At 45.0% G+C, this 16,410-nt stretch overlaps 1 protein-coding gene across 1 annotated transcript in view; it reads left to right on the top strand.

The window, feature by feature from the left end:
* DCAF5 (DDB1 and CUL4 associated factor 5) overlaps nucleotides 1–12,809 on the top strand; it is an 87,434-nt gene extending 74,625 nt beyond the window's left edge. Inside the window, exon 9 of the mRNA XM_075927343.1 lies at nucleotides 9,032–12,809. Coding sequence (XP_075783458.1) covers nucleotides 9,032–10,849 — 1,818 coding nt within the window. The 3' untranslated portion in view covers nucleotides 10,850–12,809. The remainder of the gene's footprint in view (nucleotides 1–9,031) is intronic.
* The last annotated feature ends 3,601 nt before the right edge of the window (nucleotides 12,810–16,410 follow it).

A 16,410-nucleotide genomic window follows, 5' to 3' on the forward strand; every position in this document is an offset into this window, starting at 1 on the left:
TATTTACAAATTGACTGATCTTTACCCTGCCAAGAAATATTTTAATAGTCTGCAATTTAGGGATGAGTTGTGCCCCAGATCCTTGTGAGCACGTATAATGCCAGCAGGCGGAACCAAACCTGGAACCTCTGGAGCTTAGTGCATGAGCCTCTACTGCTTGAGCTAGAAGCTACAGCTGAAGAGCAAGCTCATTCTTTCTCTCTGTAAGTCAGTGGTCCCCAACCTTTTGGGGCTCCGGGCGCCCAAGGGCGGGGCCACTCATACGCTGGCCACCTGGGGGCGGGGCTATGCACAGCCCCGGGGGAGGGGCCAGCCATATACCGCACTCCCGGGGCCGGTGCCGCTCCTGTGCCACATGCCTAGGAGTGGGGCTGCTCATACGCCGCGCGCCCAGGGCCAGAACAGCCCATGTGCTGCATGCTTGGGGCTGGCGCCGCTCCTGTGCCGCGTGCCCAAGAGCCGGCAGCACCCATGCGCCGCATGCCTGGGGCCAGCGCTGCGCCTGTGCCATGTGCTCAGGGGTGGGGACGCCCATATGCCGCGTGCTTGGGGCCGGCACAGCTCATGCACTGAACACCTGGGGGCGGGGCCGCCCATGTGCCGTGCGCCCAGGGCCAGCCCCGATCACTCGGTGGTGCACAGGAATGGCCCGGCAGGCACCATGGCACCCGTGGGCACCGCGTTGGGGACCACTGTAAGTGGTCTAAGTGCCATTGGATGGGACAGTGAACCACACCCGGTAGATGTGTGGGTTGCAGATGGGCCTTGAGCCATGTGTATCATTCACATTCCAGCTACTATAAGCCTTTAGAATCTTATCCTAGTTCCACTTCTTCATGTCTTCTATTGACAGTTTCCTTCTCTTTCTTTCTTCTCATTTCATCAGTATTCTCATGAGAGATTTGTGTGTGTTTTTAAACAAAAAAGAGAATATCTGGATATAGTCTTAGAAGCTTATTGACTTTTCTTTTTATAACAGTCTGCCTGTTTCTATTTAAATGCAATTCTGCCAGAGGAATTTTTGGCTCTGTGAACTTAATTCAAGCAGTCTAAAGTCTCTTTTGTATTTTGGATACATTGACCCTTTACTCTGTGAATCCTTCCTGCATGACTGTGCTTAGTCTGTTGGATTAACTTTGGCATAAACACATCCCCTGTGTTGCTTTTGTGTACACTTCCCCTCCCCCCGCCTTCTTTGTCTAATGGTTAAGATTGGTTCGGTTAAGTGTCCATTCATAGGTTGCATAACTCTTTTGAAGACCACTCTGCTCCAGCGCTTCCTTTAAGAGAATTTCTGTTGTCATTGTATGTGATGGAACTTGCTTATCTGCTTTGAACAAACTGAAGTCTTTAATGTCACAAGTTGAGAACAAATCAATGTGGGGGGGGGGGGGGAAAGGTTTAATAAAATCCAGGCAACTGCATACATGCAGATGGTAGAACTTCTTGATCTTTGGTTGTTGTTCATCATCCATCTGGGTCAGCTAATTATGCTCATCATTTAGGGGCCAGCATGTCTTGAGTTCAAGTCTATTGCTACTATAGAATCATAGAATACTAGAACTGGAAGGGACCTTGAGAAGTCATCAAATCTAGTCCCCTGCCCTCATGGCAGGACCAAACACCATCTAGATCTTCCCTGACAGATTTTTGTCTAGCCTGATCTTCAATATCTCCAGTGATGGAGATTCCACAACCTCCCTAAGCAATTTATTCCAGTGTTTAACAATCCTGACAGGAAGTTTTTCCTAATGTCCAACCTAGGCCTCCCTTGCTGCAGTTTAAGCCCAATCCTCCTTGTCCTATCGCAGAGGTTAAGGAGAATAATTTTTCTCCCTTCTCCTTGTAACACTCTCTTTTAGGTACTTGAAAGCTGCTATATACCTCTCAGTCTTCTCTTTTTCCAGAATAAACAAACTCATTTATTTTTATCTTCCCTCTTGGTAATGTTTTTTAGGTGTTTAATAGTTTTTGTTGCTCTTGACTAGACTTTCTCCATTTTTCTCTGCATCTCTCCTGAAGTGTGGCATCCAGAACTGTACAAAATACTCCAGTTGAGGCATAATCAGTGCAGAGGACAAGCCTTGTGGACAAGGCTTGTTAGCCTATCAAAGAAAGCTATCCAATTGGTCTGACATGATTTGTTCTTTACAAATCCATAATGACTATTATGTATTACCTTACTATCTTCCAGATGTTTGCAGATGGATTCATTAATTACTTGCGCCATTATCTTTCCTGGCACAAAAGTTAAGCTGACTGGTCTGTAGTTTCCTGAGTGGTTCTTATTTCCCTTTTTATAGATGGAGACTATATTTGTCCTTTTCTAGTCTTCTGTATCTTCCATAACTTTTCAAAGATAGCTTCTCAATCAGCTCCTTGAGTATTCTAGAATGCATTTCATCACGTGCTGCTGACTTGAAAATATCTAACCTTTCTAAGTCATTTTTTAACTTGTTCTTTTCCTATTTTAACTTCTGAATCTACCATGTAAGCTCACTTCCAGTTCTGAGATCTGTGCTGCAGGTGAAGGTTGATCACCTGTTAGAGGTACCATCTTGTATAGCAGCAGTTATCAAACTGCTATACAGAACAATTGTTCATCATGGAAAACAGTGCTGGCTGCTTCTCCTGGTTTCCAGCTCCAGTTACGTGTCCGGGCTCTTCCTTGCAAGGAAAAGCTGCCAGTAAAAGAAGCTGCCTGTGAGAAGAAAAAAGACAGTTCAGCTGCCTCTGCTAACGGTCCATGCTATGTGTTTGGATGAGAGGATGCAGGAACTACCAGAGTGAATAATGTCCAGGAAAGAATGCAGCCAGTCTGTCCAGGGAGAAGAGGAAGAAAAGGATTGAATGGCAGAGATGCGTGTGGAGGGGAATGGCAGACAAAACAGATGGATAGAAAATATGAGATAAAGAGCAGCAGGCTTTTTTATTCCATTAAAGACAATTCAAATGCACATCCTCATGTGACTTTTTCATGTCCGAAATTGCTGTAGTTGTTCCACGGATGTCATGACACTGCACATGAGGGGGAAGATGTACAACTGACCCCAAAGCTAGTTTTCAAATCCTTTTCTTAAAAGCTCCTCTTTCCTTTCGCTGCCTCTCAAAAAAAAAAAAAATCCTTAATTTTTTTAAATGAAGATATAAAAACAACCTTGTAGTTATTGACGACTACTGTTCCATTTCCTCATCAGTAAAAAGGTCTGTGAGTCAGAAGTGGATACAAGCAATTGATTAGACTAACTTAACTAAATTTAGCACTATCTCACTTCACTAACCATCTAGGTATAATACAGACCAGCTGTTTGAGATTCCCCACACACTTCTGCCAACACACTTGCTATTTTAGTGCTGGGTCCCAAATGAAGTCCACATCAATCTCTGTCTTATAACTCTAGTAAAATCCGTGATGTTATTCCAGGGGTGACTTGGGTCCTTGACTTTTAAAATGAACCCACATGACTATAGCTTATTGGCTTGGACTTTTGGTTTTCACAGACCCGGAAATATGGCATTTAAGAACCATTCAGCTCAAATCTGGATGATTATTTTGAGGGTCTAGTTAAACCTAGAGTACAGGCAGTCCCAGGGTTACGTAAAAGATAGGGACTGTAGGTTTGTTCTTAAGTTGAATCTGTATGTAAGTCGGAACTGGCATCCAGATTCAGCTGCTGCTGAAACTGATCAGTTTCAACAGCGGCTGAATCTGTACACCAGTTCCGACTTACATACAGATTCAGCTTAAGAACCCCAGGCGTCCCCAAGTCAGCTGCTGCTGAAACTGATCAGCAGCTGATTCCAGGAAGCCCAGGGCAGAGCAACTCTGCCTCGGGCTTCCTGTAGTCAGTCGCTGGTCAGTTTCAGCAGCGGCTGACTTGGGGACGCCTGGGGCAGAGCAGCTCGGGTGCTGCTGGGTTGGTCCAGTAGCGCGGCCACTCCTCGGCGCTACTGGAGCAACCCAGCAGCACCCCAGCTGCTCTGCCCCAGGCGTCCTGATTCAGCCGCTGCTGAGACTGATCAGCAGCAGCTGAATCAGGACTCCTGGGGCAGAACAGCTGGGGTGCTGCCGGGTTGGTCCAGTAGCGCCAAGGAGCGGTGCTGCGGGACCAACCGGCAGCGCCCCACCTGCTCTACCCCAGGCCCCGGGCTTTGCTCCACATCTCCCTGGTCTGCTGGGAGGGGCACTAGCTGCATTTCCCCCCCCCCCCCCAGCAGACAAGGGAGACGCGGAGCAAAGCGGCGGAGGACCCGGGCCGGACCGCGGCGCTTCCAGATCAGCGCCGCGGTCCGGCCCCGGGTCCTCCGCCGCTTTGCTCAGCGTCTCCCTGGTCTGCTGGCTCCCCCAGCAGACCAGGGAGATGGGGAGCAGCTTTTCTCGCCCTGGAGGAGGCGGGTGGCGGGACCAGGCGTCCCGACGCTCCAGTCCTCCGGGGCGAGAAAATCCCCGTTCGTAACTGCGGATCCGACATAAGTCGGATCCACGTAACTCGGGGACTGCCTGTACTTTAAACAGCTCTGACTGAGCACTCCCATGTTCATTTTGCTTAGGATTAAAGTGTTTGAATGCATACGATGAGAGAGGAAATGTTGGATGCCTTAATCCATGGCTCTTCTCTGAGTGATTGCTCACGTGCATTCCACTGGTGGGAGTGCATGTTGTGTGCGTGATCATTGAAAGGTTTCCCTTTAGTGATACTCGTCGGGTCAGCTGTAGAGACCCCTGGAGTGGTGCCTTCATGGCATAGAATATAGGACACTGCCCCACCATCCCTTCAGTTCCTTCTTATCACTTGTGGTGGTCATTGGAGTTTCTTTGTGCTCCTACTTTGAAAGCACTGTTAGTGGTATCCATAGTTAGCTGTATGTAGTTTGCTTTATAGTTGTAGTAGCTCGATTCAGTTAGTTTCAGGGAGTCTTCCCTCCCTTCCCCACAGTCTCTTTCTGTTTCAAGGTCTCTTGGTCAGGGCATGTCACAGTCTCCAGGATGTAAGTCCTTTGAGAGCTGCAAGAAGCCTATTTGCAAGAGCGATCAACACTCTTCATGCCTCAAGTGCCGGGGATAAGGCCATCAAACTGACAAGTCCCCTATTTGCAAGAGCTGCAGGAATAGAACAAACCATCTCATCCATAGGACAAATTGGGGTGGCCCCATACTTTGGGTGGCTCTGCAGCAGCTGCTTCAACCATCTTATGGAGGGGAGGGATCTAGGAAATTACTGGGCCTGGCAAAAGGCAGCAGGAAGGGTCACTCCTGAGACGCTACAGTGCAATACAAGCGGCCCGATAGCCTGGTCCACTGTGCCCCACCACACCAGCCACTCCACACCAATGGGAAGTGGAGTGACCCAGCCAAGTAGAACGCTCCACCCATAGGGCACTCTCCTTTCTGCTGCCACAGAGAAACAAGGTGCAGTGAGCTGGGAGGACAGCGTGGCGTGGTGGGGTGGAGCAGGCTGCTAGGTTGCTCCTGCTCCCTGCTGTCGCTGTGAGGGCAGGGCGCGGGGGGGGGGGTGTCAGTCCCCTGTTGCTGCCCACACCTGCCATGTTGCTTGGGGAGGTGGAGCAAGGAAGGATGTGGGCGGAGGAGGGGCAGGGTCTGGGTATGGGAAGGGGGGGGTGGGGCAGGTGGAGCAGAGTCAGGGTGGGGGCATGGTCTGCAGCAGGGGATTTTCCGTGGGCCCCATGGCTAGGGCACTGTGGAGGGTTGACCCAGGCCTCATGTCTGCCTATGAACAGCTCTGAGGACAAAGAACGCAACCTTTACAAAAAGCGCCTGCTAATGGAGGCAACACTTCGTCCCAAACGCTGCTGGAACAGAATTTGGATTTGGCACAGCAGCAAGCAGTGTGCTGGCCTCCGTGCAGGATCCCTGGGCACCCAGAGTGCCATAAGGGAGCACCAGCATTGCTTCCCATCTCACCAAGCATGCTCGAGCATGTGGCACTGTTCTCATTCTGCGGTCACCTGCCAGGCATTCCAAAAGGGGCACATTCTGGTAGGGTCCTAAGTTAGGGCACCTGAAGTCTGGGGCAGCAAATTACAGCATCCATGTTGGGGCTCAACAAGTCTAGTGCTAGTGGATGTTTTACTCATGAGGAGCTGGAGGAGTGGGGTCTCCCTGCCACACCTGCTATCTTGAAGGCTGTCAGAGATCTTATCACCATGATGGTGCACACTCTGGTGATACAGGGGAGGGCAGTGATGTCAACTCCTGCACCGATAGCGTACCTATGCAAACTTCTGCACCACCATCTCTGGCGACTCAGTTCCTGTCCATCATCAGCGGCACCAGTAGTCCAGCACCAGACAAGCCTCCAGACCCAGACAGCACTGCTCTAGATCCTGGCATCCTAGATCACAGGATGTGCTGGCACTGATGCCATAGTGGTCACAGCATTGGCGGGTCCTTTTGGATGCCTTGGGCCTACCACCAGGCTCAGGGGCTGACTCTAGGGCCACATCTGTGGCATCCATGCCTCTTGCTCTACTTTCCACCATGCCTGACTGGCACCAGACTCTGAGAGAGGAGGTAAACTTGCCTGCACAAAGGGAACTGGGCCTGGCACTGAGACCCTATCTTGTGGATCCACCACCCAGTGCTACTTCAGCACACAAGGCTGCTATGTGGTTCTTCAAGATGTGTTGCTCTTGTCCATTCCAGTCCTGCACACTTCCCCTCTGTCAAATGCTTAGGCAAGAAGGAACTGAAGGGGTAGTGGGGTAGCAGTGTCCTATATACTGTGCTGTGAAGGTGCCACTCCAGAGGCTCTGCAATTGACCCAATGGGAACTTCTAAGAGAAATTCTTCCAGCAATTGTGAACATGCTGTGAGTACACGCTTATTGGAATGGACATGACCAACACATCTCAGAACAACAGTTCCGAGAGGTAGGCAACCATCTTGTATAGCTTCCAAGTGCAGCTATTCTGAAGAGAGGACATGGTTTTGAAAGCTACTGGCTTCATAGCTCCCTTTGCAGTTTTATTTAAACTAACACCTTTCTTACAAACTGCATTGCAAAATCCTTTAAAATTCCACGTTAAAACGAAAAAATGTTGACAGCAAAAGATGCAGATGAGAGACACTCTCACAGCACCTGTGAAACTCAGAAAAGGACCTCAGAGAGGAGGTCTGTGCAGCTGGGAAGGGGATGCAGGGAGTACAGAGAGATATCCAATGGACATAACCTAAAGCAAGTCCAAGGAGAGTTTTAAGAATGAAGGCCATTTGTATTAAATCCTAAAATGAAAGTAGCTGTGGAGTTTGAAGATGAGTGATGATATTCCACTTGCTAGAAAATTGCCAGGATATCAAATATAGGGAAATCTTTTCACCCTTGTTGCTATGGTGACATGGCTATTTGCTACTGCTTGATAGGATAATCGATGTAATCAGGTGGCTCTAATTATATTCACTTAAATTAACAGCATCACTACTTATAAAATAAGGTTTAAGGATAATTTCGAAAGAAGGGTTTTCTTTTTGAAATTACCGTGTCTAGACAGCGTTTCTTTTTTTTAAATAGGGTATTTCAAAAAAGTGATCGGACATGATTATGCAAATGAAGCATGGGAAATTCAAATCCGCACTTCATTTGCAATTTCGCTCAGCTGCATTTGCATTCCTCTCTCAAAAGAGGAATGCAGTGTAGACATACCCTCAGATTTCAGTTGCCATCCCCCAGCTTTAAAACCAAAATTTGGGATAACTGTGAGTAGTTTTCATGGCCTCTCCTCTGGCTATTGGTAGATTAAATATTTTAAGGATTGTTACCTGCCAAGCTTATTATTTTCATTTGTTCCAATCCTGTGGTGTGGTCATTGCCTGGGCCTTTTGCTTGTTCTGTCTGGGTATTTAGTTGATAAAAGAAACCCCTCTTAGGTGTCCCAATTGTTCCCAAGCCAGGAGAGACTCCTTCAGAGACACTTCTACAAGATCAGGCCGGGTCAGGGTTTTGGAGGCTCTGGGAGGTCATGGAGTCCCAGCTCTAGCCTTCATCTGAATGAAATAGTGCCGTAGCCCAAGTCACCCAGGAAGGGCCAACTGCATGAGTTTCTTGCTGTGAAGACAAACCCACAGTCCCCTGCTCCCAGTTCCAGTGGTCCTTGGCTGCTAGTAGAAGCATCTCTGGGTTGGAGCATGCTCAGTTGCTCTGTGTGGATTGGCACATATGCAGTTTGCATGGGCAGCACATGAACCATCAGCTTTGGGAGGCTAGCTCACAACTCTGCTCCTTGCACCAGAGGCCCTGCCCTTTCCACGTGTCCTCTTCCCCCACCTTCTTCCAGAAATGGCTCAAGACCATTTCTTCTATAATTTTTCCAAAAAATTCAGCCTGGGGCAGCTGCCCAGCATGGACAGCCCAAACAACTAGTTTGGTCAAGTTCTAAGGGACTGACAATTGGGCCTTTATAATAGGAAGTCCCTTGATCTCCAGGACATCAAGGAATAGGGAAGTCAATCTCTTACAGAACTTTTTAATTAAGGACTGTTTAGCAGCTGTACTAGTAAAAGCTAGCTTATTATCTCCATTCATTCAGCTTCCTGGTCACTGAGCAGGTATAAATATTCAACTGGATGAAATGGCACTGCACATCATCATTTCAAGTGATCCTAGTTTCCTGGGAAACAAGTGCCTTCGTTATTGCTTAGACTGTACTGTAGGCAACAAATTATTCTTACCCATAGTGAGTAAGCAACACCTATTTCTACAAAAATAGAACACTGATTTTTTACAATAAATATTATAGTCTGAAATTCTGAACCTATTGGGGGTTCGTGATGTGAGCTTCCAAAGTCAAGGGAGAGAACTCCCCCTTTTTTTCTTTTTTCTTTTTTTTTTTATGTGGAAAGGTGTAAAATGAACAGTTCTCCAAGTACTAAAAGTTCTTGTTTGGGGGTGGGGGATAATTAAGTCTAAAACATGATATTTGCGTTTGTATTGCTCTCACATTTGAAATGGTTTAAATTGTATATGTCTGTGTGTAGCTTTTTTAATATTAATTAATGTATTCTTCTGTTTCACAGATCTGGAGTCCTTATAAGCAGCCTGACTGCACAGGAGATCTGGATGGTAGAATTGAGGATGATTCACGTTGCCTCTACACTCATGAAGAGTACATTAGTCTTGTGCTGAACAGTGGCAGTGGCCTGTCCCACGATTATGCCAACCAATCTGTCCAAGAAGATCCACGAATGATGGCATTTTTTGACTCTCTTGTGCGCCGGGAGATTGAAGGCTGGAGTTCTGACTCGGACAGTGACCTTAGTGAAAGCACCATCCTACAGCTCCATGCTGGAGTAAGTGAACACTCGGGTTATAGTGAATCAGAATCCTCTGCCTCTCTGCATCACTCCCCACCACAAATGGCAGAAGAATCAGATGAAACGGCCTATAACTTGGGCACCTTAAGATCAACAGAATCTCCACCAGTGAGAGAAGATGTGGCTTCTCGTCAACAGAGGTTATCTGCCCTTAGAAGATATCAGGATAAACGTCTCCTGGCTCTTTCCAATGAGTCTGATTCTGATGAAAATACCTGTGAGGCAGAACTGGACACAGACCTTTTCCCACGGCCACGGTCCCCAAGTCCTGAAGAGAACGAATCTAGCAGTTCCAGCAGTAGTAGCAGCACAGACGATGAAGAGGAATTGAATGAACGGCGTGCATCGACACGTCAACGCAATGCATTGAGACGACGACAGAAAATGCAAAGGGAAGAGAGGACTAGTACAAATCCAGAAAATGTGAGCACCTACATAGGTGAGGATATCTATGATTACCCACAGATCAAAGTAGATGATCTTTCTTCTTCTCCAGCTTCTTCACCTGGAAGAAGTTCCACTAACATGGAGGTCCTCAAAGAAAGGGCTTATCCTTGCTCAGATAGTGAATCAGTAGAGAGGAAGATTTACAAGGCTTACAAATGGCTTCAGTATTCTTATATATCCTATTCAACTGGTAAAGATGGTGAATCCTCCCATGAAGAGGGGGAAAATGATGAGGGGAGACCAGGAACTAGTGGAAGACACAGTACAGCACTCTCTTTAAATAAGGAAGATGCTAGTAACTTGAGTTTATTAGTTCCTCATGGTGTCCAAGATATTTTTACTGAAAGCCACAGCAAAGAAACTTTAAAAGAATATTGTATGGTAGAAAACTCTAGTAATGGTCAGGATCATGAATGCGACAATCAGCAATGGACGGAGGATCAAGGAAGCACATCCCAAGATGTCAGCGGTGGGTCTGTGGAACATTCTTTTGAGACTAAAAAGCTCAATGGAAAAGCCATCTGCAAAGAACTAAATAGTCGCACTGAAGAGCCATGCACTCAAACTTCAGGACTTCTAGAACAGAAGAGCACCCAGAACTGTCAACCAGCATCAAGCCACCACTCATTGGCTATTTCCAAGGATTCACTGTCTGCTGCTGGCATCTGTAGTGGATCTGGTAATTACTCCAGAAACCAGACTGATGACAGTGAAGCCAGGAATGTTGAGATGTCCTGTGTAAATCACAATAATGGCCACTTTCATCCTTGCCCTTCATACTTCAACAATGGACAGAGAGTTGGAGAGCAGGAGACTGTGACCCAAGGACTACAACCATATGTAAATGCTGATAATGGCAACCTTGTACAGACAGGTGTGACCTTGCACAAAGACTGTTGTCTGTCTGAAACGGACTCCAGCAGTTACAGTGTGGTCATGAAAGAGGATATCAGCAACTTGCATCTGACAGACACTGAGAGTTCTCAAACTCTTGGAGGACTGAAAAGGCACAGAGCAGAGTTTGAAGACACAGATTCAGAGAATTCTTCATCAGAAAAGAAGTTAAAAACATGATAAATGAAAACACCTGTTGAGCACACTCCCTTGTGTGCGTGCTTGCTCTCTTGTTAAAAAACAAACAAACACAGGAAGTATTAAAGGCACCTTGAGCCTGGGTCTAAAATCTTGCATTTCTGACTCTCCATTCCATTCTTCAGTGGGTCTGTTTTAGATTGCCTATGGCTCGTGCTCTATAAATATTCAATCAACTCGCTGATAATGAGACTGAGTATAGTGTACCCATTCAAGGTTCTGTTTAAAGTAAATCCTTATTACGACGGTTGACTTATTCTTGTGTGAACGTGTGTTTGTTTAGCCAGCCACCTAATGTGACTGGTGTAAATGTAATTATTCTGCTGAAAAGGAGTTTTTGCATATTGATAGCTGTTATTCATTACAGGCTTTACAGTCTCATGAAGAAGACTGTTGAATTGGACCATGAATCTGTGTGGTGTGTATTTCAAAGAAAATGGGAGCAAATGGTATAAAGCCCTGTGGCCCTGTTTTCTGCTTCAGAAAGTAAAGAAGTGTCAGATATGTTTTGAAAATATTCTCCCTGTTTATGTATGTGGAGATATTTCATAAAGCACTTACATTGATGTACTTCAGTGAAGTAATTTTCATACAAATACAAAGGTGTAGGGAAGAGGCCTCTTTCCAAGATTGTCAGGCTGTTCCTGGTACCTTTACACTTTTTTAAAAAACAAAATACAGTGGCATCATTATGCTGAAATATTGATGTTTGGCATTAGAAGCGTGAATTGATGTAGACCCAACTCCAGTCGAAAACTAATCAAATATGGCACAGAAATATACCCTTTGTGTGTCTGGTTCAGTGTCCCTGGAACATGACCCTGAATGCAAAGCTGTATAACACACTTTACCTACCTACTTACAGGAGGCAATCAGTCAAAGAACAAAGATGATTATTGTAGATTAGAGGGAGGGAGGGATGTATAATGTATCTGATACAGCTTTTCAAGCGTTTCCCATTTTCAACAAGTGTTTTGTATGTCTGAGCTATTTTTAGAGTATTTGCTCCTAAATGTGGCTACACTGAAACTTAAGATGTCTTGTGTCAGAGCAGGGCAGGATGAAGCTAGTATATCATCCTGCAATGGTAGGTAACGTTGAGTGGGCCCTGTTTTGACTAGAATGCCATAGTCCAACAGCTTTGGCACTCTAGGTGTATTGGGGCAGTGTTACTACTGCCTACATAAGTAGATGAGAGGAATCTAGGGAGGAAAGAAAACAGATACAAAGGGAGTAAAAATTACTTGTTTGGTTCTGATAGTATTGGTTAAAAAAAGTTTTGTGTTGAATCTAGTAGTTGCTAGAAAGTGCTAGCAAAGACTGCCTGATGTTCAAGAATAAGGAACTCTGCTTGGGAAGACACTTTCGCAATACTGTTTTGTTCAGCGCATAGTTCAGCATTGGTTTCAAAAGAGTTGCCTCATGGATACACTGTACCTGGGGGACAGGTTAAAATACCCTGAAAAAAATAAAATGAAAGATGTAGTGAGCTTCAGAAAGGGTAATGGAAGGAAAGAAGAGAGAGGGAAGGAGAAGGAAAGAGAACACTTATGGGAACTGAAAAACTTGGAACTAGGAAGAGGAGGGAGGAATTCCATGCCATATATAGATGATTTCCTCTTTCTCTCCCGGTCAGCATTACTAAGGGAAAATTCAGATGGTGTGTGATGCTCGTTAAATATTGTATGTAAGAAGATTGGAGGGGGAAAATGTTTTCAAAACAAATGTAAGTAGCAACAAGAAGTTTTAATATTTTGCTGCTTGACCAGTGAAAAAACATTCTCTAACAATGGGATTCAGATTGTTGTAATTGAGATGACTCTTAAGAGTGTTCTTTGCTTATAAAACTGTTGTAAATTCTGGTTTTATAAATCCAGATCTTAAGGCTGCAAAAGCAAAAATCTATCTTTTAAAGTTCATTAAATTGGAAACTTTTATCCTTTATAGTGACTTCCCTCCCCGCCTCCTCTCTTCCTCCCTCCCCCCTCTCCTCCCCCCATGCATGTGCTATGAAATAATTTTCAGCTGAGCATTTGGTCAGGAATTCAAGGTATTACAGTAAGCCGTAGGTTTTTTTTTCTTTTTAATGTTTTACTTTCTAACTTTTCTTACTGTAAACAGAAGAAAAGATCCCCAGGACATAGAGTTCAGCTTTGTCTTATGACCTCAGGCAGTGGGGGCTCATATGGCTTCCCAAAGATGTGCACTAACAGTTCCTTAAGTCACACTTTCCTCTGAGTATCTGCATTAAGGCAAGGGGAAGTTAGGCTTTGATTTAACCCCTTGTTCACCTGGGATTAGATAGCATTGCTGTTAGTTAGAATCACTGCTTCAGTTCCAGTGTGGACAGTTCAGCTCTCCATCCTTCCAAGAGGAGCACATTTTAGTATCAGGAAGCTGCATCCTAAGAGCTTTTAAAAAACCAGGTCCTATCTGCTCTGCATGGACACTAATAAATTAAAACCCTCTGTATGAGGCTTGTTCTGGTCTCAGAACCTGCATTGGTTTGCTGCATCTCTGACTGCTGCCCTCCCCCCCCGAATTATAGTGCTATTCTGTACATATGAGAGACCTGTTCAAAACCATTTTATCCTATTTTAGTATAAAATGGAAAATATTTATGAAAATAGAACTTCAAACATTTTCATCTAAAGATTTTTTTTTTTTCATCCCTTCCAATCAGCTCTACTGTGTACTTTGGGATTAAAGGTACTGCATCAATATTTTTCTGCCTTGTTAGTAACTACTGCCCTTCACCTTTGCTGTTCATTTAGCTGCATTTTATCTCCAAGAAACTTCATGGGGGAAAGGGGCTGGTGGCAGGAATCCCCTTTCTATCTCCTCATAGCATGGGAAGACAAGGAGTACTCTTCACCTCCCGATTCTCAACTGTGAATCCACAGGATATATTTGCCGTTTTCAAATTTCCCCTTTCATAGCTTTAGTGCCAAAGCAAACCTAATTGTCAAACTAACAAAAAGGAAAGTACCAGTGAAGTTCAGTGTTCTTTAAAGCCCTGGCTACCAATTTTGATTCATGCAAATTATATTGACACAGAAAGCTGTTGCAGTTTTTATATCATATGTACATACGTGGCTTCTTGCATCCACACTGCACTTACTCAGCATGAAGTTCTTTTACCATTGTGCAGTTGACCACCATTCAGCACACTGTGTTTTGGGAAGTTTTGGCAAGACTGAATGGGGCAGAACACATTAAGCAGGAGTGACTGGAAGCAAGGAGTCAACTTCCCAGCATGCAATTTTCTCCATCCCCCATGTCCTCCATCTCTCATCCTTTTCAGGCCTTTTTTAAAACAAAAAACACAATCTCCTGCTGCTCTGTCCACTGTCTATCTCAGAAGCATGGAACTTGCACAGCTCTGCAATATGTTGGAATGATGCAAGCACAAGACTCATGATCCTCCAGTGTTTAGAGTCACAAGAAGAATCACATTGAAATAATTTTGTGGAAGACAGACTGTTGTGGGACATACCAAATTGGATTCATGGTTGTTTGTGGTGTTCACAGAGTAGCTGCTGATGGTGGGGTGCTGCTTATGGGCCGGAGCACCGACTTGGGGCATTGCATCATATTGTAGGCTTGGAACAATGAGCAGTGGCTGCAGACATTTCAGACATGCAAGCCTGTGTTCCTGGATCTACGTGCAGAGTTCACCCTGGGAGTTGCATTGACAGTGGCGGTGTGGAAATCCGCAATGGGAGCCATTGTCATATAAATGTGCAGAGCCATTAATTGTCTCCTGTTGCACAGAACTGTGACTCTTGGCAGTGGGGTTCCCACATTTGTGACATGCATATCCCTAGTTTGGCACCAGCCCATCTTGCCCCAGAGTCTATCAATAGAAAGGGCTATTTTTCTGTAATTTATTCAAACTTTGAAGCAACCCCAGTGATCTACCACCAGCATGAATGGGGACTGTTCTGGGAAAATACATCATGCTCTCACATTTAAGAACACTGGATTGTTCAGAAAATACACGCAGGGACTTTCTTTCCAAACCAGAGGATTACCATTGGTGATGATGAAATGCTAGTAGTGGTCCTGTGGGACATAGCCTATTACTTGCTTCTCTGGCTCATAATGCTGAATGCCAGCCACCTCGACAGAATAAAGGAAAGTTCAACCACCAGCTCCACAGGTGCAGAATGACCATTGAATACTCTTTTGGTAGATTTGAAGGGATGCTGGCATTGTTAGTTCCAAAGATTAAATATTGGTGAAAACTATAACCCAATGGATATAATTGCCTGCTGTCTCCTACATAATATCAGTGAAGCAAAGGGAGAAAAGTTGCTGTGGCTGTCAGACAGCCAGACTCAGAACTATCAGTAAAGCTCCACTCAACACTATACAGGTCAGGGATGCCCTGAGAGATCACTAAAACAGTGAGGAACAGTGATGAATTGAATTGGACTGTGCTCTAGCTGGCTATGCAGTTTTGGGACCCATTAAGAATTGTCCTGGGTGTATATGTGTGAATAAAACAGTCAGTGCACCTATTCACTTTATGGTGCTTGTTGTATATTTGTGACTATTAGTATGTGCTGGTCTCTGATCCTCAGAGTTGTCACACACTATGATAACAAATAAAGGGGTTATTTCAGTACTGCTAGGTATTCCAAAGCACATGTTCAAAACTAAAGATTATTTTTCCAAAAAAATAGAAACCGCTAACACAAAAAATCTGTAAGTTGAAACCAAATGATACCTTAAAAACTAATGGAACAGACCGTAAAGGGAAAGAACAGTCATGTCAATTTTGGCTACACATACAGCAATTGTGGCTCAAAGGTCAGCATATGTGAAACTCTGGTTGTTCTTTCTGTCCCCTGCTATGGCATAATAGGGATAGTAACGCAGTCCCTGAAACCATTTGGAATGTTGAGATGGGCAGGATAGAGGAAGGTGCTAAAATGGAGTCATCTGAGCTGTGATTGTTGAATCAGTAAGTCTACAAGAGTGTGCAGCATCTGTGTTTTAGTACTGGAGAAGTCCCATTATGTCCTGGTGCATCTTCCTTTTTCTGCTGGGACTGGTGGGCTTTTCTCCTGTCTGCTTTTTTTCCTTCTCTGTATAGTCTGCAGTATTTGTTCTCCAGGCCCTGTGCTCACAGTTGACACAGCACTGGCTTGAAGGATCTCACTGAACATGTCATCCCATGTCTTTTTCTTTCTTCTCTTTATTTGGTTTGGGCATTCTGTACTGGGAATCCCTGAAGGCTACAACAGCTGCAGTTCCGAATAGGACAAACAGAGATTCCACTGTCAGTCTAATCACATCAGAAAACGAAAGTTGTGATTTGAGATTTCCTTCCTCCCTATAAGTTTTAAACAAGACACATTTACTGTCTACTTTGGAACCTCTATGCACAAAACTACTCACAGCACCAGCCAAGATGAGACTAGCTCCCAAGGGAAATGAGAGAATTTCTCAGTCTCACTCAACTGAGCATGAGACAGTGGCACTGAGTACTGGCACTATACAGGTAGAGGTGACTTTAGATGTTAACTCCCTTCTGA

This window comes from Pelodiscus sinensis, chromosome 4, assembly GCF_049634645.1.
Source record: "Pelodiscus sinensis isolate JC-2024 chromosome 4, ASM4963464v1, whole genome shotgun sequence".
Classification (NCBI taxonomy): Eukaryota; Metazoa; Chordata; order Testudines; family Trionychidae; genus Pelodiscus; species Pelodiscus sinensis.